Consider the following 24,988-nt stretch of genomic DNA (forward strand, 5'->3'; position numbering starts at 1 on the left):
TTATGGGTTTGGGTCAGGGTTTAGGGTGCGGACGTCCCAAGGATTCCAGATTGCACTCGCCATTATCTTCATGTGGAATTCTTACTCTTTCTCTCTTCTAATCTAAAACATTATTGGATTTGTAGTTTTCATGTCTGTTCTCCCTTTTGTTTACACATTATTACAGTCACGGTAGAAATCCCAGACGGAGCGCCACCTCTGGTGAAACGCAACGTTATTTTAGTAGTGTAGTTCTATAGGTATTTTCAAAGACACGGGAAGCAGCAGCCACGTCGAACTTCATTTCCCAGGAGGAAATGTAATCTGTCAATTTTATACGATCTGCGAGCTCAGACAGGCAGTGCAAGGGACGACTCATCTGAACGGTGTCAATTCTGTCTGTCTTTCAATGATTATTGCATTTGCAGTCAAAACAGGCAACATTTAAACTCACTTGGCTATAAATAGTGAATCCCTAGCCCCCCGCCCGCTACCCTTGCACAGAGATATGAGCGGCAGCGGGCGGCCCAGAACTAGCTCGTTTGCTGAGCCACAAGGTGTTCCCGGAGCCACTGCAGCATCCACTGGATCAGCCGCTGCCGTGGGGAGCAGCACAGGAAAGACCGGGGTCCCGCAGGCCTCGGGGAGCAGTTCGTCTGGATGCTCGAATTTAAAGCTGTCCAGTAAGTTTTATGTATTTTATGAAAAATATTGTCCTGGATGATTAAAAGACACGCATTGCAGTCCAATGTTGTAGCTAGTGTGGGCATTTCTGCACGTTAGTTTGAAAAAGCAAGTTAGCTAGCCAGCCTTCAGTAGCTATTGTTGGCTAAACGGCTGACATATCAGTTAGCAAACTAGTTAACTTGTTAACCAACGCCAAAAATCACGACATTCGCGTTAGTTAGCTAACCTTATTTAGCTTTCTTAACTCGGCAGCTGTCTGTGTTAGTTATGTTAGTTAGTTAATGACATCGAGGTACCGTAACTAGCTAGTTAGCTCAATATAAAGAAAGCATAAGCGACACAAACAACCTTAACTACGTGTGCTAAGACATGCTAGCTAACTTGTAACCAGTAACTAGAGCAGATAGCTAGCGAGCGTCTAATAAGTTTTAGGTGACTAGTTACTAGCTAGTTTAAAAAGGTGATTCGATCTAGTTTCGCTAGTAAGCTATCTAGCTACGGTAGCTATGCTAACGTTAGTTACACACTGTTTGTACATGTTAACAAGCAAACGATTTAGCGATAGGTAATGTTTTTTTGAACTAGCTAACGCGTTAACTGGCACAACAAACTACAGGCTAGCGTTAGCTGTCAGTTGGTACTATACGCTAGGTAGCCTAATGGTTTGTTCATAACGGTTGACTAAGCTACTTGTAGCCAGATAACTAGCTTTGCGTTTCCAACACAGATTTATGTTAAGAGCACCCTTATCTATTGTTCAAATTAAGTCAATAGTGGATACTTATCTATCCAGTAGCCCAGACAAGTAACCAGTCTCGAAAGAGCCCTCTCTATATACATTGGCCGTTAATTAACAGGTGATACAGAACTTGATATAAAGTGACGAAACATGTAACCGAGCCAGCTGTTTTAATGTTAGCTAGCTAATCATTCTCAAAGTAGACTAGTACATGACAAGCTGAAATACTTGCTCACATTGCACATCAACAACATCCATGCATAGTTTGCAAATGTTTTTGTTTCATAGAACATGGTTACAATTTCTCCCTTATAGTGCGAATTGGATGGCTTTATCCACCACGATGGTCCATGTTAGTCATGTAGAGTATATTATGTTGGCCGACTTTTCCCGGACCTTTTTCCCATATGACTAAAAGTCCCGAAGCTTCTGCGTATGTGCAGATCACGTTCTGCTCGTGTTACTTTTATCCCTACTTCACAAAACACATTTTTGTGGTCCCATTCACATTTCTCACTGTCAATCGTGAATGGTGATTTTCAGGTTTTATTGGTGATATATATTTAGATCTTCTTGAGTTATAATGTTGCTTCGAAGTAGCCAACAGTGTTGTTTTGAATGACTTGAAGTGAGTGCATTTTAGGCCAGATAGTGTTATTGTTTTAGCGGTTCAGCTCATCTTTATCTTGTTCTCATACAGTGCATTCAGAAAGTATTCAGACCCATTCACGTTTTCCACATCCTCATCAATCAACACACAATACCACATAATAACAAAGCAAAAACAGGTCTTTAGAAATTTGCAAATTAATTAAAAATTAATCAGAAATACCTTATTTACATAAGAATTCAGACCCATTGCTATGAGACTTGAAATTGAGCTCAGGTGCATCCTGTTTCCATTGATCGTCCTTGACATGTTTCTATAACTTGATTGTTTGGACAGGATTTGGAAAGGTGCACACCTGTCGATATAAGGTTCCACCTTTGACATTGCATGTCAGAGCAAAAATCAAGCCATGAGGTCGAAGGAATTGTCTGTAGAGCTCTGAGACAAGATTGTGTCGGCACGTAATTGGAGAAGGGTACCAAAACATTTCTGCAGCATTGAAGATCCCCAAGAACACAGTGGCCTCCATCATTCTTAAATGCAAGAAGTTTGGATCCACGAAGACTTAGCGCCGGCCACCCGGCCAAACTGAGCGATCGGGGGAGAAGAGCCTTGGTCAGAGAGGTAACTGCTGGTTACTGTATTGACAGGTGCGTTTGACATTTTACAGATTTCGATGCAACCCACTTTCAATGCCTATTATTAGTAGGCTACCTTACATCCATTCCAAGATCGCTGCACCACTCGGGAGCCCAAATGGAAAGAAACATTTGATGTGCTCCTGCAGCCTACATTGCATTTTCTTTACTGTAGTAAACAGTAATGAATAACAATTGCTTTTTGAATTTATCGATGATAAATGTCTTATGTGGTTTAATTTATTCCACCGCCACCACTTTGTTCCCTATAGAATGTGTATGAAAGGCTGCCTCTCAAGCTGTTCTCATTGTATGTATGACCTCTCTCCCACACAGTGCACATGTGAGTACCTTCTACTCATGCTCCTGGTGCGTGCCAGAACCAGTTCATAGTTATTGTAAAGAACTAATGGTGCTTTGAAGGCAACTGGGAACTCGGGGGAGGGAATAAGGTGAAGGCATGACATCGGTGTTCTTCAGGTCAGAAAGATGCCTGAGTTTCCGACTTAGAATTCTGAGTTGGATGACCGTTCAAAACAATTTTTCAAGTCAGAGCTTATTTTTTATTTTCTTCCCCCCTGGAATTCCCAGTTGTTTTGAATGCTTGGAAGTCGGCGATTTCAGAGTCCCCAGTTGTTTTGAACGTGGCATAAGTTATTGGCACTCCTCACTGTTAAATGAGTGGTTCCTTTCGTGTGCGTTATTGAACAGTAAGTTGCGTTCCATGTCACTGTTTATTGTATTTTCCCCTGTACATTTCTTAGGGAGCACACCATATTTCCCCTTAAAGTTTAGATGTCTCTAATACCGTCTGTCAGCAGCAAAGTGTGTTTAATTTGGTAAATAGCCATGTTGAAACCTACCTTAAACTAGAGTATATTTACTCCTGCTACTCGAGTTGATTAGAGTATTGTGATAACTGATAGAAAATACAACTAAGTAAACATTGTTTATTTGTGGAACACTGAAATCTTATCACGTGATAGTATTGTCTTGTCAAACAAGCACGTGACATGGCACAGGCCAACACGAGTGTTGGATGGTTTGAGGAATCCAAGGTCCATTCTTGTTTTTTTTTTTTTAAGTATAAATGTCTTTATTATGTGTAGACCACAGAAAGCACATGTTTCAGCGTAGATCCTTGATCGGTGTGTAAGTTATGGAAAATAATTCAGCTTTTAGGTGTGGTCTCAAGGGTGAGGTTATCCTAGGTCACCACTTGGGGGGTAGCTAATGGGTTATAATCACATCAATGGAGGAAAAACAATCAAACATGGTCATTGTACAGAATAACTTCTGAACACATTTGAAATAAGGTGGCAGAAGGGCATGACAAAGGACAGGCTCCAAGCAAGGTCGGAGGGGGTGGCCTCACAGTCAGGTAGAGGGCCCCCTCAGGCAGTTGAGAGGGAAGATAAGAAATGTGGGGTTAGCTGCAATAGTGTAGGCTATAGCCTAGCTGGGGCTTAGTAGCTTCTAGTGTACAAAACAATTACATGGTGAGAATTATGAATCTTGAGGGCAAAGCATTTTGGTGAAATTAAATGGCATATTTGGAAGGTTCAGTGGTGAAATCAATTCTGGGCTGATTGATCTAGACTTTGAAATCCTACTACATTGCAACAGGAGTTTTCAGTGTAAACAAGATACTTTGTTAGTGTTATTCATCCTCCACCGTGGCAGTCTGTTGTTGAATAGTGTACGTTATATGGACAGCTGAGCTATAGAATTTCAGTGACGATCATCGACCCAGCTAATAATACTGCCGCGAGCTAGCTGCTATGAGAGAGCAAATCTTTCTCTTTCTGTTTGATAACTAGATTTGAAATGAATGTGAGCATGAAAACAGCATCAGTTATTTAGCTATAATCTTTCTGTAATCTAGCTACAGGTGGGCTGTGGACCTTACCTCTGTTTCCACTAACTGGCTAGCACGTCTTCACGCTCTCTTCCCACATCGAACAGAGTTGCTCGTTGCTGTATTGGCCTCTGGTGTGCAACTGCAGCCAACAGTTCGTGTTGTTAGTCCATGTGGGCATCTCCTACCCCCCCAAGCATAAAAATGTGGTAAAGTACAATTGGCGGAATAAACTAAAGGGAAAAAATAGTAACACAATAACGAGGCTATATACAGTACAGAATCAATGTACAGGGTTAGTCGAGGTAATATGTAGGGGTAAAGTGTCCATGCATAGATAATAAAGTAGCAGCAGAGTATGTGAAGGAATATGTGTGTTATGGTGGGTCATTGTAGTGTGGTTAGAGTCCAGTGAGTTTACATCAACCCTGTGCAAGAGAGTCAGCGCAAACATTTCTAATAAAATGAGGGGGTCAGCATGTCGGATGTGTTGTTGCCTACCCTCACTACCTGGGGGTGGCCCGTCAGGAAGTCCAGGATCCAGTTACAGAGGGAGGTGTTCAGTGATAGGGTTAACTTAGTAATTAGCTTGGAGGGCACTATGGTGTTGAATGCTGAGCTGTTGTCAATAAACAGCATTCTCACACAGTTGTTCCTTTTGTCCAGGTGGGAAAGGGCAGGGTGGAGTGCAATAAAGATTGTCATTGACCATTGGTCCATGGTTTCTGGGATGAAGGTGAAAGCATTTCATGGCTACAGATGTGAATGCTATGGGGCGGTAGGCATTTAGGCAGGTTACCTTGTTGTTCTTGGGCACAGAGACTATGGTGGTCTGCTTGAAATATGTGGGTATTACAGACTGGGTCGGGGCTAGGTTAAGTGTCAGTCAAGACACTTGCCAGCTGGTCAGTACATGCTCTGAGTACGCATCCTGGTAATCCGTCTGGCCCTCGGCCTTGTGAATGTTAACCTGTTTTAAAGGTCTTACATCTGCTATGGAGAATGATCACACAGTCATCCAGGAACAGCTGGTGCTCTCATTCATGGTTCAGTGTTGCGTGCATCGAAATGAGAATAGAAGGCATTTAGCTCATCTGGTAGGCTCGTGCCACTGGGCAGCTCGTGGCTGGGTTTCCCCTTGTGTAATTCGTGATAGTTTGCAAGACCTGCCACATCCGACAAGCGGCGGAGCCAGTGTAGTAGGATTGGATATTAGTGCTGTATTGACGCTTTGCCTGTTTGATGGTTTGTCTGAGGGTGTTGCAGGATTTCTTAAAACGTCCGAATTAGTGTCCCGCTACTTGAAAGCATCAGCTTTCACCTTTAGCTCAGTGCAGATGTTGCCTGTAATCCATGGCTTCTGGTTGGGATATGTGCGTCCGGTCACTGGAGACAACCTCGTCGATACCCTTATAAATTAAGCTGGCTCCCAAGTGGAGCAGTGGTCTAAGGCATTGCATTGCAGTTGCCTGCTGTGTCACTAGAGATCCTGGGTCGAGTCCAGGCTCTGTCGCAGCCAGCCACGACCGTGAGACCCATAGGGCGGCGCACAATTGGCCCAGTGTCGCCGGGTTAGGGGAGTGTTTGGCCGGCATTGATGTCCTTGTCCATTGCGCTCTAGTGACCCCTGTGGCGGGCCGGGCGCTTGCACGCTGACATGGTTGCCAGGTGTACTGTTTTCTCTGACACATTGGTGTGGCTGGATTCCCGGTTAAGTGGGCATTGTGTCAAGAAGCAGTGCGTCTTGGTTGGGTTGTGTTTCGGAGGACGCATGGCTCTCGACCTTCGCCTCTCCTGAGTCTGTACGGGATTTGCAGCGATGAGACAGGACAGTATTTTTTGCGCACGTGACATGCTAGTAGGAATTTGATAAAACGGATTTATATTTTACCTCATTCAGCAGTGCCGCCTCTGGTTGACCATTTTCTTGTTTGCTTAAGGCCTTATACAGCCCGTTGAGTGCGGTCTTAGTGCCAGCATCGGTTTGTGGTGGTAAGTAGACAACTACAAAGAATATTGATAAACTCGCTTGATAAATCATGTGGTCTACAGCATATCATGAGGCACTCTAACTTAAGCGAGCAAAACCTAGAGACTTCCCTAATATTAGAGATCGCACCAGCTGTTGACAGAGCCACCACACCCCGATCTTTACCAGAGGATGCTGTTCTGTCTTGCCGGTGAACGGAATGTCCTTGTTCAGCCACGACTCTGTGAAACAGAATATTCGTATTTAATATCCCGTTGATAGGAGGGTCTCGAACGGAGCTCATCCAGTTTATTATCCAGTGATTTCACTTTCGCCAGTAGAACGGAGGGTAACGGTGGACTATCCACTCACCGACGCTGTCTCGCCAGGCATCTGGTTCTTCGACTTCTGTAAAGGCGTCTCCTCTTCCATACAAATGTCTGAAATTTGGGCCTGGTCATCCCCTCCGGCACAATTCTATCCCATTGATTCCCCTCGCCGTCGTTAACAGAACTGCGGGAAAACAGTCCCCCACAGGCGCGGACGTAGGACACTGTTTACCGTTGCATGGCTAGCTACCGTTGTTGCCCCCCCTTCATCTGTGGGGTTTATCGGTGGCTGGCATCCGTTAGTGCATTAACGCTACCTACTGTACTGGAGTACCCCAACTCGCACCTGTCCTAGCTTAAAAATGGACCAATAGAAGTTAAGAGGGGTTCCTGCAGATGGAAGAATGCCCACATGCAGGAACACCCCGATTTGCACCCTTCTCATATTGGTTGCCGGTCCATCAGTGTTTCCAACACTGTAACCCGAATAGTCGAAGATGGAGTGTACAGCATCTGACTTCAGGTTATGTGTCTTCGATTAGCATCCCAGAGGTATTGTACTGTTTTTATACACATCTGAATGTTTGAAGTGGGCACTGCAAGTCCTGAATCTGGGCAACTGGCGCTTCATAGCCACAAGCCATTTGTCGCAACACTGATAATATCTTGAGTGGTAGGTAGGGCTGACCCCATTTAGTCGATTGTTTGGTCAACAGGCAGTTAGTCGACCCAAGATTATTTATTTTTTTGTCGAGCAGTGGAAAACGTATGCAAAAAATGTATGGCACACGAGTCACCTGTCTGATTCACTCCTGTCTCAGTGGACTAATCCATTGCAGAGGCTCACCAGTAGTACATGTAGCCTACCATTTCATTCCCATAATTTCTAATCTACAATGTTTGTTTGGTTACTGGAATTTCTGTTAAGGCATTCAATATATTGTTAGTTACCGTTGTCATAGGAGTGGACACGTTGTTTGCAGAGCGCACAACCTAGGCTACACTTGTGAGAAGCTATTTTATTCTATTTACGAGTTGTCAATTTATTCCTTGTCTTTTGTTTGAAGAGCTCCTGTCAGTCTTGAGTAAGAACACGCATAGAAGTAGTCCTAGGCTACCTGACCTGTGCACAAATGGAGGCCTGTAAATGTACCCATTTGGGGATCTGATACTATTTCTGATTGTCTTAACTCACCATCACTGTGGAGCTTCTCAAAGTAATTTTTTTCTTTGCCTCAAACTAGCAATCTGTTTTTACTTCCATTTCAGAATTACAATGGCTCCTCAACGTAGCCTGTTTGAAACATCGTTCCAGCTCTCTCCCTTTCGTGAAAAAAAAAGATAATAGGCCTACCTGATTACTTCTTATCCCTTGGGCAAATATCTTACAGCTGTGTCTGTCCTGAGCTCACTGGCACCTGGGAGACTGAGGGCCCAGAATATTTTATACAGTGTTGCAAGTTTGCTAGCATGAGCTTTGGGCCAAGTTATACAACGTTTCAAGTTCCTTGCAGACAGGCCATGTGTAGCCAATTCAACCTGAAGGCTGCAATGTTTTTATTTGTTGGCTGTATTTAGGCTTTTTTTTCTTCTTGGCAATAGGAATAGAAGTTACTTTTTAGATCATTTTGATTTAAACACATGACATTGGTTTTGAGATATGAAGCATTTATTATAAATGAAATGCAACTGTTCCATGACAATGCGCATATGAAAATCATAACGGGTACGGAGATCAGTAGAAATGGATTGATAACTTGGCACTCCAAATGGAAAAGGTTGCCGACCGCTGCTGGTGTAGCCGATTACCGGCAACTTCAGGAGTGTAACGGCAGATTGGCAGAATCTGCTAAAGGCAGCGGCGGTGGGAGCAAGAGTGTCAGTAAGTGTTGTCCCCCCCATCTAGTTAGGCTATATTTATGTCTGGCTCCCTCTTTAGTAATTTGTCTTCATTTTTAATGCCGGTACTTAGTGTCAGACAAGCTCCGTAACCTACAAAGTTGATTTTATTCAAACAGACACCTTATCTGTATATGGAAGAATACACGTTTTAAAATATTTACCTATTGAAGTTTTTGCAATTTAAGGCGTTGGAACATGTTTGGAACACGTTTCAGCTACTTTAAGAGTGTAGCATAGCCAACCTGTGTATTTTGCCTAGTGGCGAGCGCCCGCTGTTGAGTTTTTGCCACATGAGAGAAATGCTGTGTCTTTGTCTTATAGTAACTTCTTACTCAGTGCTTGACTTGATGAAAGAAGTGCAGGAGCGGTCATTTTCCTAGTCTGTCCATTAGACTATGTTCACAAATAACATTGTGTTATAGACTTCCTGATTTACTGTTAAGGGTTCAAAAACATTTACCATTTCTTCTCCATGACTTAACCAAATTGTCATGACTATTATTATAGCCTACATGGAAAAAGTAAGCTTTGACACAAAGGTGCCTGATCCCATGTAGACCTACCATCTCCTGCCGTTGTGCCCTTGATCAAGGCACTTAACCCCCACAAAGTAGAACTGCACTGTAGAACTACACACCTCCATTTGGAGAGCTCATGGGTGTGTAGGCTTGGCTTTTGTTCTGGTCCTGAAACACCCAGGTCTGCTTATCAAGGTCCTGTTGAGCTGTTGTTTAGGCTACAAAGTGAACAAAAAGGAGGATGTTTGCCACCCTTGATATAAAATATTGCAACATTATAACCAAATACTTTTTGTCTTTATAAAAGTATTCCCTCGTTCAATGAATCAGGGGTCAAATGGATAAGGTAGGCTACTTCAAAGCAAGGTATCTAACTAGACATGTTTTATATAAGGCTAAAATATGAATGTATCGCGAGATCTATGCACAGCAAGTTATTTGTCATTTAGGCTATTAGAATATTTTGAAAGTTGTTGCAATTACATGGCTGCTGTTTAATAGAGGAGAATCTCAGCATTCCATCGTTGCAAATCTATTCAGGCTATTGCCAGTGGGAAGGCGACAACAACATTAATGCTTAGTTTAGCTATATTAACTAGCGAGAAATGCTACAAGTTTTGAATTGGCTGTCTAGTTAGTTTGTCGTTATTTTATACCTGCTACTGAAGTGTCACGCTCTCTCTCCTCTGGCAACAGCCCACTGGCGCGCACACACAATTACGGGTCATTCCGATGATTGCTGATTTATGTAGATTAAGTGATTGATCATATGTATGTGTGCCTTCATTAATTACATAAAACTGATGAAACAAACTTCCATGACTTTTCATGACCTTAAACTCTAATAAAACCCCTAATTTGACAATTTGGAACAGCCATCACGCGCATTCAGGCTGGCACATTTTCAATCTGTGCAATCTTGAACTTCCTACTGTTACGCACAGATTCAGACTGGTGGCAAATAAACATGGACAAAGCGGAATGGGAAATGTATGCCCTCACTCGATTGCTATTCATTGCAGATCCCGCTGCATTTCTGCTTTGATCAACCATTTTTGACTGTGTTAATTTGGGCCAGAATAGATAGGCTACTTTGTTCTCCCAAAATTCCGCAAAAATTAGAGATGCCAGTACGGCGCTCCAAACAGCTCCGGCCCAAGTAAAGCAATGGTCATACCATACTATATGAATTTCTGTTATGTAGAATACTGTTTTGTGATCTTGCGGACATTGATTCAGCTTGGATTTATCTTTTGTTAAACGACCATTCGCCAGAGTAGCCTGTTCGCTACGAATAGAGCAGAGACGGTTCGTAAAGTAGAGAATAAACGCATGCGCAGAAGTTTCGAGATCTTTAGTACAAGGGGGAAAGGATCTGCAGCCAATTCCGTATTATGTTTGATATAAATTTGACCTCAAACCTCATGGTATAAGTCAATCTTGGTGAAACATTGAGCAAAAATGTGGACAGCAGCTTGCAATTGCTTGCTCATTTCACCTGGGATATGAACATTGACTTGTTATTTTACCTGAAATGCATAAAGTCCTTTTCTGAAATTTTACCCATTTTGAGTCACACAATCGTGTGTTCTCTTCTCCGACATTTAATCCACCGATTGTTTTTTTTTGTTTTTTTTTTAAGGGGAAACTAATAGTTTCTAGTAGTCCTTCTGAGGAATTTCATATGTCAGTTGGCAACCAACTTTAAGGTGCATTACCACCACCAAATGGACTAGTGTTCATCTTTCAATCACCCACAAGGGTATATGCTCTTAAAAAAAACAATTAGGAGATGGGAGCGGCGAGACTTGCAGCTCATCACGCATCAAAAATAGAATCAAGTTCTATTTTAGCGCCTGGCTACACAGACGCAAGGAGTTTTGATGATATGTATGTGTACATTTATTTTGCAACGCAAGCGGTGTGGTCAGCATGTTAGCAGGGTCATTCTCAGTGCAAAGGTCTCCAGTTCAATTTCAGCCATCTGGCCCTGTTCTGTCCTCCATACAGGGAATGAATCTTCACATGAAGGTATGGCTGCCTCAGAGAACTCTCTGATCCAGGCCACCAAACACTTGTTTGCGTTCAAGTGTAATGGATGAGCTCGAGGATGGGCCTATTGGGTAATCGCAAGTCTTGTGTTCCTTAGGTCAAAAGATGTTCAAAGGAGCACAAATAGCCCTGGAATAGTGATATTGGATTTTACAGTAAAGCATGTATTTGTCTTGTCTTCCGACAAGGCAGGCGGTTACTATAGTGGTTAAACAACCACGAGGTAGTTAATAACTCGAGCCCTGGATTCTGTTCAGTAGGACATTGGCGCAACAATTTTTGCAACGCCAAACAATCTTATTGGACAAGTCTAGATTGTTTTAAACTGGGTGAAATACTTTTTCTCCTTAACATGACCCTGTAGGGCTATTTCCTATGCTGAGCAATTATTTTCTCTGCCTGCTGCCTGTTTTGGAAATGTAAAGGGGTATTATCACTTGAGCCCTTGTTTACGTCACAATGTTAAACTAGGTCACTAATGTTACCCACAATAGCCATACATTCATTCAAAAGAGCATCGCAGTTCCTGATACAGTAACTGTAGGAATGAACCATATACAGTGCATTCAAAGTATTCAGACCCCTTTACTTGCACATTATGTTATGTTAAAGCCTTATTCTAAAACGTATTCAATTATAATTCTCATCACACACAATACCCCATAATGACAAAGCAAAACTGTTTTTATAAATCTCTGCACATTTTATTTTAAGGTATTCGGACCCCTTAACTTTTCCCACATTTTGTTATGGCCTTATTCTAAAATGGATTAAATAGTCCCTCCCCCCCCCATCAATCTACACACAATACCCCGATAATGACAAAGCAAAAACAGGCTAGCAGAAGTTTTTGCATATTTAAATAAAAAAACGGAAATATTACATTTACACAAGTATTCAGACCCTTTACTCTGTACTTTGACGCACCTTTTGGCAGCGATTACAGCCTTGTCTTTTTGGGTATGACGATACAAAATTGGCACACCTGTATTTGGTGACCACCTCTGCAGATCCTCTCAAGCAATGTCAGGTTGGATGGGGTGTGTCGCTGCGCAGTTATTGTCAGGTCTCTCCAGAGATGTTTGTTCGGGTTCAAGTTTGGGCTCTGGTTGGGCCACTCAAGGACATTCAGAGACTTGCACTGAAGCCACTCCTGTCTTGTCTTGGCTGTGTGTGGCGTTGTTGTTCTGTTGGAAGGTAAACCTTTGCTCAAGTCTGAGGTCCCGAGCACTCTGGAGCAGGTTTTCATCAAGGAGCTCTAATGTACTTTGCTCTGTTCATCTTTCCCTCGATCCTGACAAGTTTCCCAGTCCCTGCTGCTGAAAAACATCCCCCACAGCTTGATGCTGCCACCAGCATGCTTCACCGTATGGATGGTGCCAGGGATCCTCCTGACATTACTCTTGGCATTCAGGCCAAAGAGTTCAATCTTGGTTTCATCAGACCACAGAAACTTGTTTCTCATGGTCTTAGTCCTTTGGTTGTCTTCTGGCAACTCCAAGCAGGCTGTCATGTGCCTTTTACTGAGGAGTGGCTTCTGTCTGGACATGCTTCCATAAAGGCCTGATTGGTGGAGTGCTGCAGAGATGGGAGAACCTTCCAGAAGGACAACCATCTCCACAGAGTAACTCTGGAGCTCTGTCAGTGACCATCGGGTTTTTGGTCACCTCCTTGACCAAGGCCCTTCTCCCCCGATTGCTCAGTTTGGTCGGGTGGCCAGCTCTAGGAAGAGTCTTGGTGGTTCCAAACTTCTTCCATTTAAGAATGATGGAGGCCACAGTGTTCTTGGGGACCTTCAATGCTGCATACATTTTTTGGTACCCTTCCCCAGATCTGTGCCTCGACACAATCTTGTCTCGGAGCTCTATGGACAATTCCTTTGACCTCATGGCTTGGTTTTTGCTCTGATATGCACTGTCAACTGTGGGACCCTCTATAGACAGGTGTGTGTGCCTTTCCAAATCATGTCCAATCAATTGAATTTACCACAGGTGGACTTCAATCAAGTTGTAGAAACATCTCATGGATGATCAATGGAAACAAGATGAATCTGAACTCCATTTCAAGTCTCATTGCAAAGGATCTGAATACTTATGTAAAGTTTTTTTGGGGGGTGTTTATAAATTTGCCCACATTTCTAAAAACCTGTTTTTGCTTTTGTGTGTGAGGATACATTTATTTAATCAATTTCAGAACAAGGCTATAATGTAACAATGTGGAAAAAGTCAAGGGGTCTGAATACTTTCAGAATGCGCTATATTAACATCAATGTCCTTGTTCATTGACACACCATAGTAAAACATATTTTCTTATTGTTCAGACAATAGGCATACCGTCCCGTTTTCAGTTTCATACCTAATGAACACAACACTGATCACCTCCATTTCAAATCTGAAAAGACAACTATGTCGTTAACACAACTTATCGTTGTTTCCCAGGGGACAGTGGGAAGGTGACTACAGTGGTGGCCACATCTGGGCAGGGTCCCGACCGTCCACAGGAGGTGTCCTACACGGACATCAAGGTGATCGGGAATGGCTCCTTCGGTGTGGTTTACCAGGCGCGCCTCATCGACAGCCAGGAGATGGTGGCCATTAAGAAGGTGCTGCAGGATAAGAGGTTCAAGGTATGGAGGCCATTCTCTTGAAGACATACAGGCTTCGTGTCACCCAGACTCATATTTTTTTTTTCCAAGCTATAGCACATAATAATTTATAGAAAGCTGTTTTTTAATGGACCGTAATGCTTTGAGTTTTCTTTGGGTTTTTTTGCTGTCTAAAATTGTTATGACTTACATTTGTTATCACTAATTTGTTTAACATAATAGTGATATAAATATCCATTTTTGGATTAGTCTTGTAAATTCCCACTAATGTTATGAGTAGCTACTTGTTTAAATACATGGACACCACTTTGTAATTTTACAAGGAACATTTCCATATTAGTTTGTGGGAGAAAATTGGTATTGTAGTCTACGTTTTCTTTTTTTAGGTAACAGAAATGTACTTGAACAACCGCGTATCACGCGCGTACTAAAGATCAATGTGCTTACAGGTCAATCAGAAACCCTTGACGTTTCCCACTATTCTTTGTTTAACGTTCCTATGTAGAACCGAGAGCTACAGATCATGCGAAAGTTGGACCACTGCAATATCGTGAGGCTACGCTACTTCTTCTACTCTAGTGGTGAAAAGGTAGGTTGCCATCCATTGTTTTTGGCACACTGAGCACCTGAACTGTCTGTTTCCTCTTCAAATGAGTCATTTTTCCCATTACACAGTTTGTTACATTTGTAAAGTGCTTTTAAATTGTACAAGAATAATCTGAGGATGTATGGAGTTGTGATTTAGTGTAGTCGTATAGTGATTTTCAGTTCTCTTCCCCCTATACAGAAGGATGAGGTGTATCTCAACCTGGTGCTGGACTTTGTCCCGGAGACCGTGTACAGGGTGGCCCGGCATTTCAACAAGGCCAAAAGCATCATTCCGATCATTTACGTCAAGGTAAACTCTCTCGCCGCCTTTGTCACTTGCTGTCTTTCATTGTCCCACTTTTGCTTGCCTCAGCGTCTGTTCATTGGACTTTGATTGTCCAGTATAAGTCATTCAATTATGAACTATCTTTTTTATTTACTCTCTGACAGGCTTGGCATTGACACAGAATGACTCCCTCTTATTGATTTGTTTATAGTTCTAATTGGTCTCTGTTCGGACATTTTGTCTCTTCTCAGGTGTACATGTACCAGCTGTTTCGCAGCCTGGCCTATATCCATTCCCAGGGTGTCTGCCACCGAGACATCAAACCCCAGAACCTGTTGGTGGACCCTGAAACAGCCATCCTAAAGCTCTGTGACTTTGGGAGGTAAGCTGGTCAGATATTTCCCCCCACACAGTATGTTAACATGCTATTGATCCAATATGACTTACTGGTACCTAGTATTGAAGTACACTTGGGTCTTATGTGTTCTGGTTGAATAAATGGGCTCAACCAGACAGAATGTGAAATGGATCTATGCCCTCCCTTGAATGGGGCTATGCAACACTGATCCAGTTGTCCTTAGTTACAGTTACCTACTCACACCCTTTTCATGTGTATTTTCCCCATAGTACATCCAGTTCTATTACTATGCAGACAGATGCAGGGCTGCTTTCTTTAAAAAAAGTACACACTGCGCTTCTTAATTGTAAATCAATAAGTAGAAATCTCACTGAGATATTAACTTCGGTATAAAAAAACTAGAACTACACTGAGACGTGGGAGACCCACCCCTCGTTCATTGGGTTCTCGTGCTGTATACCTTAGTTTACGCTAAACACCAAAGGGTAGTGTGGTCAGGTGGTCTCAAGGAGGCACCAAAGAGCTGTGTATATTCCCATACCACATGGTTAGGCCTGCATGGCTCTACTGCTAAGCATCTAATGCTTTCTTACCAGTAACAACTGTTGCAGTGGTTAGAGATGGAAGTATTGTAAGAACACGGTCTTGGCATAACCTAGACTCAGTTTAGGAGGCTGTATTAGCTTCAACTAGATTTATTTTAGAATACTCTGGTTAGCCACAAAGATTGAGAGACAAAGATTAGGTGTGTGTATGTATGTATGTGTATATAGATATAGATACACACACACATATATATATCTATCTATCTATCTATCTAAAGTAAAAATTCTACCAGAGCTCCCTTAAATTGTGGGGAAAAGGCCGCACTTGATCGTTACACTTGAACCACTCCCATGGTGAATGGAGATATTACCGGCGCAATTAATATGGTGAAAACGATGTGTGGGGAGGCACAAACTTCCATCAATACCTTTGTCAGATAACTCTGTGAAACTAAGAATTGATGCTATAGCTAGCAATCAAGAGGAAACTCCCTACCTTATGCTCTCCAAATGGACGTTAGCTATGAGGGCCGAGATGCATTGACCTTCGTTCGCTACATGTAGGGGGATGCTTTTCACGAGGACATGTTGTTTTGAGCATGAAACGGCACAGGGGCTGTTCAGTGTGCTGCGTGGCTATACTGACACAAAACCAATTCCATGGGATCGAAGGTGGGCTTTTCCACAGATGGGGCTCCATCCATCACAGGACAGCGGGCAGGCCTCTGCACTCTAGTTATGAATGTCTCCCTCTGCCATATGGACGCATTGTATGATACACCGGTTGAGGTATGTTCCTTGTCAGTCATTTGCTTATTGGTGAAATCAGAAATCAAACAATATCTTTAAGTAAAACAATCAAAAACCTTTTAATGCAATTGCAGACAGAAGTTGATCATGGCAACCTAGCACGAATGTTTCCGAGTAAGTTCTGCAAAATAGGAAAGGGTCCAAGTTGCTTTAATATGCTTGCAGTCAACCCCTAGTGATGTAGCTGCCTACGTCAACACCTTCTACTCATGAGACCAAGCCCATGCATATACAGTTATACAAACTTTCAGGAGAGACAATAGTTCCAGTGTTTTCTAAGGGCTCTGCAGTAATCTTCCACTCTCCAAGTTGCTTTATAGTAGTGGTATGTCTGACTAGTTTAATCTCTTTCACTCCCCTGCAGGGTTCAGTGTCTATGAATCTCTTTTAGCCTTGAGGCGCTTTCTCACAGACACCCTGTTTTGACTGCAATAACTCACATCTCTCAGACCGTTTCTTATAAGAAGCAGAGACTAGAAATGAACTGTGGAACAATATTAAACATTATAATGAATCTATGTATTGCTAATCTGTGGTCCAGGACTCTGTAGTGGGGGGAGGGGTCTTATACCCCTTCCCCTTCTATTAATTAAACATAATCAATTATTATAATACATCAAACATTTGGTGCAGCCCCTATCACGACCCCAAGGTGACCCCACCCCCATCACATCCACTAAGCAATAATGGATACACGAGCAACTGGTGGCAAAAAAAGCTGAGCGCAGAACCTGGAGATATTCAGCAGGTAACTTCAATTGTAAACTACATGGAGATACGGGATCAGAGCATGACTGTGCTATTTCACTTTGAGGCTTGGTGGTTATCGAGGGGGAGTGTGGGATTTTTTTTATTTTTTTTGAGTTGCGAGGGGAACTGTTGTCATTCACAATGGATGGAAATACAGACTTTGACTTTCTGTGTAAGAAAATGTCTCCTTACCTATAACAGACATTTCTTTGAAAAAGAACGAACTGAACGCAGGCATGCAGGGGAAATGGCCCCCAAAAAATCTACAGACTAGTGTCCAAATCAGCATAATCCGTTTGACTGTGATCCTGGCTCAGTTGACATGCCAGTAAGTGAAATCGGTACAGCTGATTGAGCTGTCATGTGACCGAATGCTGCAGACCACGCATTCACTGACTTTGAGACGCTCCGACGCATGTTGCGTCAAGCACACCCATCTCATTAGTGCCGGTGAGATCAGAGAAATTGTCAGACTCATTTGCAATTTGTCATAACCCCACATTACAAATATATATGATGGTGAGTTGAGAATACAATCAGAAATACTGTTTGAATGTTTTGCAATTGACTACCATAGCCCCAATTTAATTGTTGGGGTCACAAAAGTTTTCAGATATCAGAATGGGGTCGTGGGCCCAAAAAGTTTGAACCCCTGGTCTAACCTTTGCGCCTGCAGTGCTAAGCAGCTGATTCGTGGGGAGCCCAACGTGTCGTACATCTGTTCGCGGTACTACCGCGCCCCAGAGCTCATCTTTGGCGCCACCGACTACACGGCCAACATTGACATCTGGTCGGCGGGCTGCGTGCTGGCCGAACTGCTGCTGGGACAGCCCATCTTCCCCGGGGACAGCGGAGTGGACCAGCTAGTAGAGATCATTAAGGTGAGTAAATAGGAAAAGGGTGTGTTTTTGTTTATGGTTTACACTACAGGGACAAAATACCTGACATTCTGATTACATATTAGCATTTGGCTTGTGTGTGTGGAAAGTTGGATTATAATCAGTGCTGTGGAGAGAAACCAAATAATACCCATTATACACTACTAACTGTATACTTGTATGTTTGCTACTCAGGTTTTGGGAACTCCAACACGTGAACAGATCCGTGAAATGAACCCCAATTACACAGAGTTCAAATTCCCCCAGATCAAAGCGCATCCCTGGACTAAGGTAAATGGTTATTGTGTGTATAAACATTATTCTATTTTTGGCTTTCAACTAATGTCTTATTTTGAATGCAACTGTTTCATGTTTTCTGTGTCCTTGTACCACCTCTTACAGGTGTTTAAGCCTCGCTCCCCTCCGGAGGCCGTCGCCCTGTGCTCGCGCCTGCTGGAATACACCCCGGTCACGCGCTTTTCGCCCCTGGAGGCCTGCGCCCACTCCTTCTTCGACGAGTTGCGCCAGCCCAACGCCCGGCTGCCTAGCGGCCGAGAGCTGCCCCTTCTCTTCAACTTCAGCACCACCGGTCAGTACACCTTGTTGACCCCTGACTTTCTGTGACCTGAAAGGGGTTGACTCGATTTAAATTCAGGGAATCAATTTAAACTTCAATTCAAGAATGTAAATGGACCTGACCCCAACTTTGTTTTGTAACCTATGCATATATCCTGAAAGTAGGTGCAGAATATCTACAATATGAAGTTTAGAATATATTTGTTTCAATATGTATTGTAGTATGTGTTGTAAGACTTTGACCTAATTTTGAAATGTGATTACCTTGGTCTTACCACAGTCTTATAAAACTACTGCTATTTCCCTATTCTTGTCTCTCCTTCCAGAACTGTCAATCCAGCCCCAGCTGAACTCCACCCTCATTCCTCCTCATGCCCGCGCACAGACTGCTTCCTCTGGTATGAGCCCCCCCGCCCCGTCTCCAAGCATAGGCATTGGCTACGCATTTCACTTCAGTAGATAGAGTAGCTGTCAATCATACATTCCCATATCTGCACCTGGTGTTATGAAGCAGTGATTGGCTTGCAGACATTCTAGGTTAGGTGGAGCTCTAAGCTGCATCCAAATGGATAGTAAGATGAATGCTGCTTTTACAAATGGCAAAAAGAATGTCATGTTTCTGGTCAAAGTAACCTTTCTGTAGAAGACAACAGCCAAAGGGGCACCAGTCTGAGAGACACATGTTGGTCCCTTTCTGCATTGAGACCTGCACCTTTCTGCATTGAGAACGTTTGTAGTCTAAAGGAGGTCCTCTAAAACTGATTAGAAAACCTGTCCCAGATTTCCAGTTAGAGGTCTTACTACAATTAGCTGTGTAATTGCTTATGTTTCCAGTATATTCCTGACAAGCAAAACCAATGTATTAAATCCTCTCAATACACCTAACACTAACTCTCTGCCACTTCCCTTCCTCTTTCCCCTATCCCTTTGTAGATGGCTCTGGGTTAGACGGCTCTTCTCAGTACAGCTCTGTACCCGGATCACTAAACAACAGCACCTGAAATGTCCCTGCAAACCCTCGGTCTGCCAGCCCGACGCGCACACACACACACACACACACACACACCTCTGTCTGCCAGCCTAAACACACACACACACACACTGTATTGCTTCTTTCCTCCTCGTTGCTTGTTATTTTTCCCCATTGGTTACAAACATACCTTTTTTGTACTGTACATACATTGAACAAACCATTCATAGCCGGAAGAGGAGATCATTAGCTGACAAGGTAGTTTTGTTACATGAAATTGAAACTCGATCAGCACTATAGGCTAAGAGTTGGAGACACAAACACACTTTCTCATGTACTGACACCATAAGTGTTATCCCACTCCCTCGCTGCATCTCCTTTGGCCCTCTTTCTCTCCGGCTGTTTATAACACTCATGTCCCTGCTGTTGGGGCTGACATTTAAAGCTCCAGTAGGTGGGACAGGTCCTCTAATACTTTTTTAAATCTTTTTTTCTTTTTTTAAATCAAGGTATTTTTTCTTTTTATTCTGTTTTATTTATTTGACTGAGAACTTCATGAAGAGTTCCTGCCACCACCACACACAAAGTGAACAGGAGTTTCTCTAGAAGCCAATTGAGGTGTTTCCCCAGTTAGTCTACGATGCGACCAAATGATTCTAATGGGATAAAATGGTGTTGGTTGCAAGATGGAGAGATGAAGAGGCTGTGTTTGTTTTATACTTTTAAATGATATTTAAAAAGAGATTAAATGACAGCTGCTTTTTTCTTTTACTTGTAAATGTATTTATTTTTTTAATTTGCTTCGGAAAAGGCACTGAGTTTTTACATTGAAACGGGAGTGCAAGTTATAATTGGTAGCCGTACTTGCTAGCAATTTCCCATGTGTGTTGAGGACCTAAAGGAAAAGTTTTGACAGAGGGTGGTGGAGTTTGAGAGACCCAGGATTCACATCTATGTAGCAGCATCTCTCCCACTGCCAATCCCAAACTGAGCCTACTTTTACTGTCCGTGGGAAGACGATCAAGGTGCTATCGATGACTAAGACTGCTGTGGTAGTCAATTGTCACCTTCCTATTGGCTTCAATAAATGGCATACCATCAATTATATTTGGTGCTTGTTATCCATTCATAGCATGAACTCTTCAGAACTCCTGATTTGAAAGAGGGAGCTTTCTGAAAGTATATACAAACCCGTGCTGTGTTTTGAGATGTTAATTTCAAATTTGCAGTGAAGAAAGTGGACTTTTCGCTGCTCACTTGTAAGAATCTTTGTCAGTGTGGCACCCATCTAGATTGTAGAGGACGAAGGGATTATCAACTATGGGGGTTCAGCCATATGGACATAAATATATACTATATCGAGTAGTTAACTCCAGTTTGGACTTTGACACAGACCATGATCCCAGTTCCTTATAATAAATTCTCTGAAGTGGGAGTCAAGGTGGGTCAGTGTGAAGACATACTCTATTGCTGGTGTAGAAGGGCAGATGGCTAGTTCATAGTAGTCCTATAGGCTTGTACTTTGCTATGTGCTTGTGGGCGTCATGAGAATAAGTGAGAAATTGAAGGGTGGTGGAATAGCGGAGTATTTGTGTGTTCATGTGAAGAATTGTACCCGCCAATTCAAACTGCACCGTTTTTGAAAAAGCCAGTGTTGTAGGTTTAGCTCAGTTCTCAGTAATGACCACTTGAATGCTTTCTAGTGCGGGCGCGTTATGCTATTGTACAACCTCTGCCACCCCCTTGTATAAACAACCCTCATGTGCTGACATTGATTTCAATAACTAATTTTCCCTCCCTTTATCTCTTTGAAGCCATCTGCTTCCTTGCCCAGGATCACAACTGATTTGCTTGAAATATAGCATATCGTTTTGGATTCCATTTGCTTCTCTCCCTAACCCATGCCCCCCCATCTTATTGCACATCTGTAAATATCACCCACTTTATTTTTTTCCCCATTTTCCTCGTTATTTGTATTAGCGTTTATTTTCCATTACCTGTTGAAGCCGTCCGTAACTGACTGGTCTCATTTCCATTCAAATGTCTGTAAATACAATTTGTTTTCGATGTCCTGATTTAAGATGTAAATACCCCCCTAAAAAAGAAAAAAAGAAAAAAATCTCATTTGTTGTCTCTCTCTCCATCTCTCTGGTTGTGCACCCCATCAACATACGATTGTACTGTATCTCGCTGCTTTATTTATTGCTCACTTGGTGTTCTCTCATGTAGGGAGAGGTTGAGACACCTAACTGTTTTGTGGGCATTATGTCAAATGTACTGTACTTGGCACCCACACATTGGTATTTTAAAGCAAGTTACTTTTTTGAATGGGGAAAAGATGTTTGGTTGGACATATCAAGATTTAATCACTCTGGTACGATTCCAACTAAATAATTTCCAGTTTCACATATGTACTGACCTATGACAGGGAAATTTGAGTGTGGGCGGTTTTGAGTTTACCAGACAACCATTCGGCCAATGACTTGCCCCCATTCATTACAATGGGTACCTAAAAAAAGATTTCAAGTGTGTGAAAGTGTCATGTTGGGTGCAGAGGAGCCATAATACCTTTTTTTTACCCAGTGTAATGTGAAGGGTAAACCTGAGGGCCATGATGGCGACAAGGTCGGTTGATGCAGCCAGCCTCCCGCCCTTGACAATGCCTGAGCCCATCACGGACAATTCTGACCTCTGCTGCTTTTAAAATGGCAGCCATAGACAAAATTCAGTGACTGCAGTACGACGAGCCATGTACCAACCCCCCTCCCCTTCTGTGTGTGCTTCCGTGAGCGTGTGTGTTTTTTATGTACCTGCCTAGCTGCTGGTTTCATAACTAAATCTTAGCAGCATCAGGCTACTAGTGTTTATCCTATAAGTACCATGTTGCGTGTGTATCAACATGTGTATGTATAGCAACCCAGGTGAGATCACTTTTACTGTTCTGTGACGTGGATCAGTCATTTTTCATTCCAATCCTGTTTCAATTGCGTCATCCTGGCCAGGAGAACTGGTGTGTGTTTTTGGGATGAGGGAGGAGAGTGAAGGAGGGAGAGAACCAAACTGTCTGTATGAAATGATCTCATTTAATAAAGTGTAAAATAGGTCTGAAAAAAATCGAATCTGACTTTCTGGTTTGTGCGTGGTATTTTTCTGCATTTTAATATACTTTTTAATTATTCAAAATTGATTTAAATGATGGGGGAAGCCTGTGGTGAAATGGAGTGCCATTGTAATGTCAGGGGATTTTGTTTTAGAGGGAATGTGGCGATCAGTTGGACATTGCTTTCTGAGGAATAATTAGATGACTCAGTCTTATCTGTTAAACAACAGAACATATTGAGACTCAAAACAGCAATTTTGATACAGCAGTAGGAATACAAGGATATAACATTCTAGAAAATACAGGAATGTCTATGGGGATACATCATTTTGTAAAGCTCCGAGGATCTCATGATAAATAAAGTAGAAGTGCTGTGATTGCAGGTTCACCTGCTTCATCTGAAGCCGCCTCTTTTAGGGTGCTGCTATAGGCCACCAAGCGCAAACTGTCAGTATCTGGAGAATGTGTGTGGTGTTAGCATCCGAGACCTTATCTAACGGACGTATTTTCTCGGTGACCTGAACATTGACTGGTTGTACTCAAGATGAAGCTTCTTACTGTGTGTGAGACTCTGTAACATAGCCCAGGTTATCTCTCAACCAACTAGTGTAAACCAATAGTGTTGGATCTGTGCCATCCACTTGTATTAATCATATCTTCACTAATGCGGCATAGCTTCGCTCCAAAGCAATGTCAGTTCCCATTGGCTGTATTGACCATAACATTGTGGCAATAACAAGGAAGGCCAAAGGCGGGGCCTAAAGGTATATAATAAGCTATCATACATGTTTTCTCAGGTCTCTTATTGAAGATGTAAAACATTTATGTTGGTCTGATGTGTATAAGGAGGGGAAACCAGATGCAGTTCTCGGAGTCTGTAAAAGTATTCTTGCCAATTGTTGACAAACATGCACCTGTTAAACCAACTGAACTGTTAGAGCCGTCTGGATCGATGAGGAATGGAAAATTGTATTGTTCAGAAATTGGCGGCAAACCAAACCAGGCTGCTCAGCTGGTTGGTTGACAAACTATCAATTGAGAACGTTTGACTAAACTTAACTGTGTAATGTCATTTCACTTCTGTTTGTCCAGTTTGAATAGTCATTTGAAATGATTGGATACATCAGTGTTTCCCAACCCTGGATCTTGAGAACCCCCAACAGTATACATATTTATTGTGATCCTGGACAAACACACCGGATTCAACTAATCAAGCCCTCAATGAGTTGAATGAGTTGTTTGTCAACGAAACTGTGTACTGTTGGGGGTACTCGAGGACAAACAGAAGTGAAATGACAACATTACCCAGTGAACCATCATATTTGCATATTAAAGATCTAATAATAATAGGATTGCCATTTGGTATGGAAGAGGTGGGAAAACTCTCAATTTTATATATATTTTTATTTTACCTTTATTTAACTAGGCAAGTCAGTTAAGAACAAATTCTTATTTTCAATGACTGCCTAGGAACAGTGGGTTAACTGCCTGTTCAGGGGCAGAATGACAGATTTGTAACTTGTCAGCTCGGGGGTTTGAACTTGCAACCTTCCGGTTACTAGTCCAACGCTCTAACCACTACCATTAGGGTAGCCTAATAATGATAAGGCACCAGGTATAGACAGCCATTAGGGTAGCCTAATAATGATAAGGCACCAGGTATAGACAGCCTAGATGGAAAACTGTTGAAAATGGTAGCAGACTGTATTGCAACCCCTATTTGCCATGCCTTTAACCCAAGCCTAAAGGAGTGTGTCCATAGGTGTGGAAGGAAGCTAAAGTAATTCCACATCCTAAAAATAGTAAAGCACCCTTTGCTGGCTCTAACAGCCACCCAATTAGTTTGCTGCCTGTTCTTACTAAACTGATGGAGAAAATTGTTTGTCAAAGAACAAGTAAACTACTGACTTGCAAGTATGGAAGGGGACTCAACCTGTACTGCACTGACTCAGATGACTGGTGGTTGGCGAAAAGAAATGGATAATAAGATGATAGTTGGAGCTGTATTATTAGATTTCAGTGCAGCCTTTGATATTATATAAATTTGTTGTTGAAAAAACTTCCCTTGTTATGGCTTTGCATCACCTACCATCACATGGTTGGAGAGTTACTTATCCAATAGAACTCAAGTATTCAATGGAAGCTTCTCTAACATCATATGTACAGTGCGGTATCCCTCAGGGCAGTTCTCTTGGGCCATTACTCTATTTTTACAAATTATATGCCACTTGTCTTACAAGA

At 42.4% G+C, this 24,988-nt stretch overlaps 1 protein-coding gene across 2 annotated transcripts; it reads left to right on the forward strand.

Annotated features, from left to right (window-relative positions):
- The first annotated feature begins 280 nt into the window (after positions 1-280).
- On the forward strand, positions 281-22,761 carry LOC135549988 (glycogen synthase kinase-3 beta-like). Of its 2 annotated transcripts, none has more exons than XM_064980407.1 (10): positions 281-662; positions 13,720-13,907; positions 14,392-14,475; positions 14,674-14,784; positions 15,012-15,142; positions 17,900-18,104; positions 18,297-18,392; positions 18,504-18,690; positions 19,004-19,075; positions 19,611-22,761. In XM_064980407.1, exons 1-10 carry the CDS (start codon positions 488-490, stop codon positions 19,676-19,678), a joined length of 1,317 nt encoding a protein of 438 aa, XP_064836479.1. In that variant the 5' UTR covers positions 281-487; the 3' UTR covers positions 19,679-22,761. The 2 variants fall into 2 exon arrangements, with proteins under 2 accessions (XP_064836479.1, XP_064836480.1); XM_064980408.1 differs by lacking the exon at positions 281-662 and adding an exon at positions 11,087-11,352.
- Positions 22,762-24,988: the final 2,227 nt, after the last annotated feature.

This window comes from Oncorhynchus masou, chromosome 12 (assembly GCF_036934945.1).
Source record: "Oncorhynchus masou masou isolate Uvic2021 chromosome 12, UVic_Omas_1.1, whole genome shotgun sequence".
Taxonomy (NCBI): domain Eukaryota; kingdom Metazoa; phylum Chordata; class Actinopteri; order Salmoniformes; family Salmonidae; genus Oncorhynchus; species Oncorhynchus masou.

Coding starts and splice junctions, on each gene's coding strand:
- LOC135549988 (XM_064980407.1), top strand. CDS start 488: ATGAGCGGCAGCGGGCGGCCCAGAACTAGCTCGTTTGCTGAGCCACAA. Junction 14,476..14,673: donor TCTACTCTAGTGGTGAAAAG/GTAGGTTGCCAT, acceptor CCCCCTATACAG/AAGGATGAGGTGTATCTCAA. Junction 18,105..18,296: donor AGCTAGTAGAGATCATTAAG/GTGAGTAAATAG, acceptor TTTGCTACTCAG/GTTTTGGGAACTCCAACACG.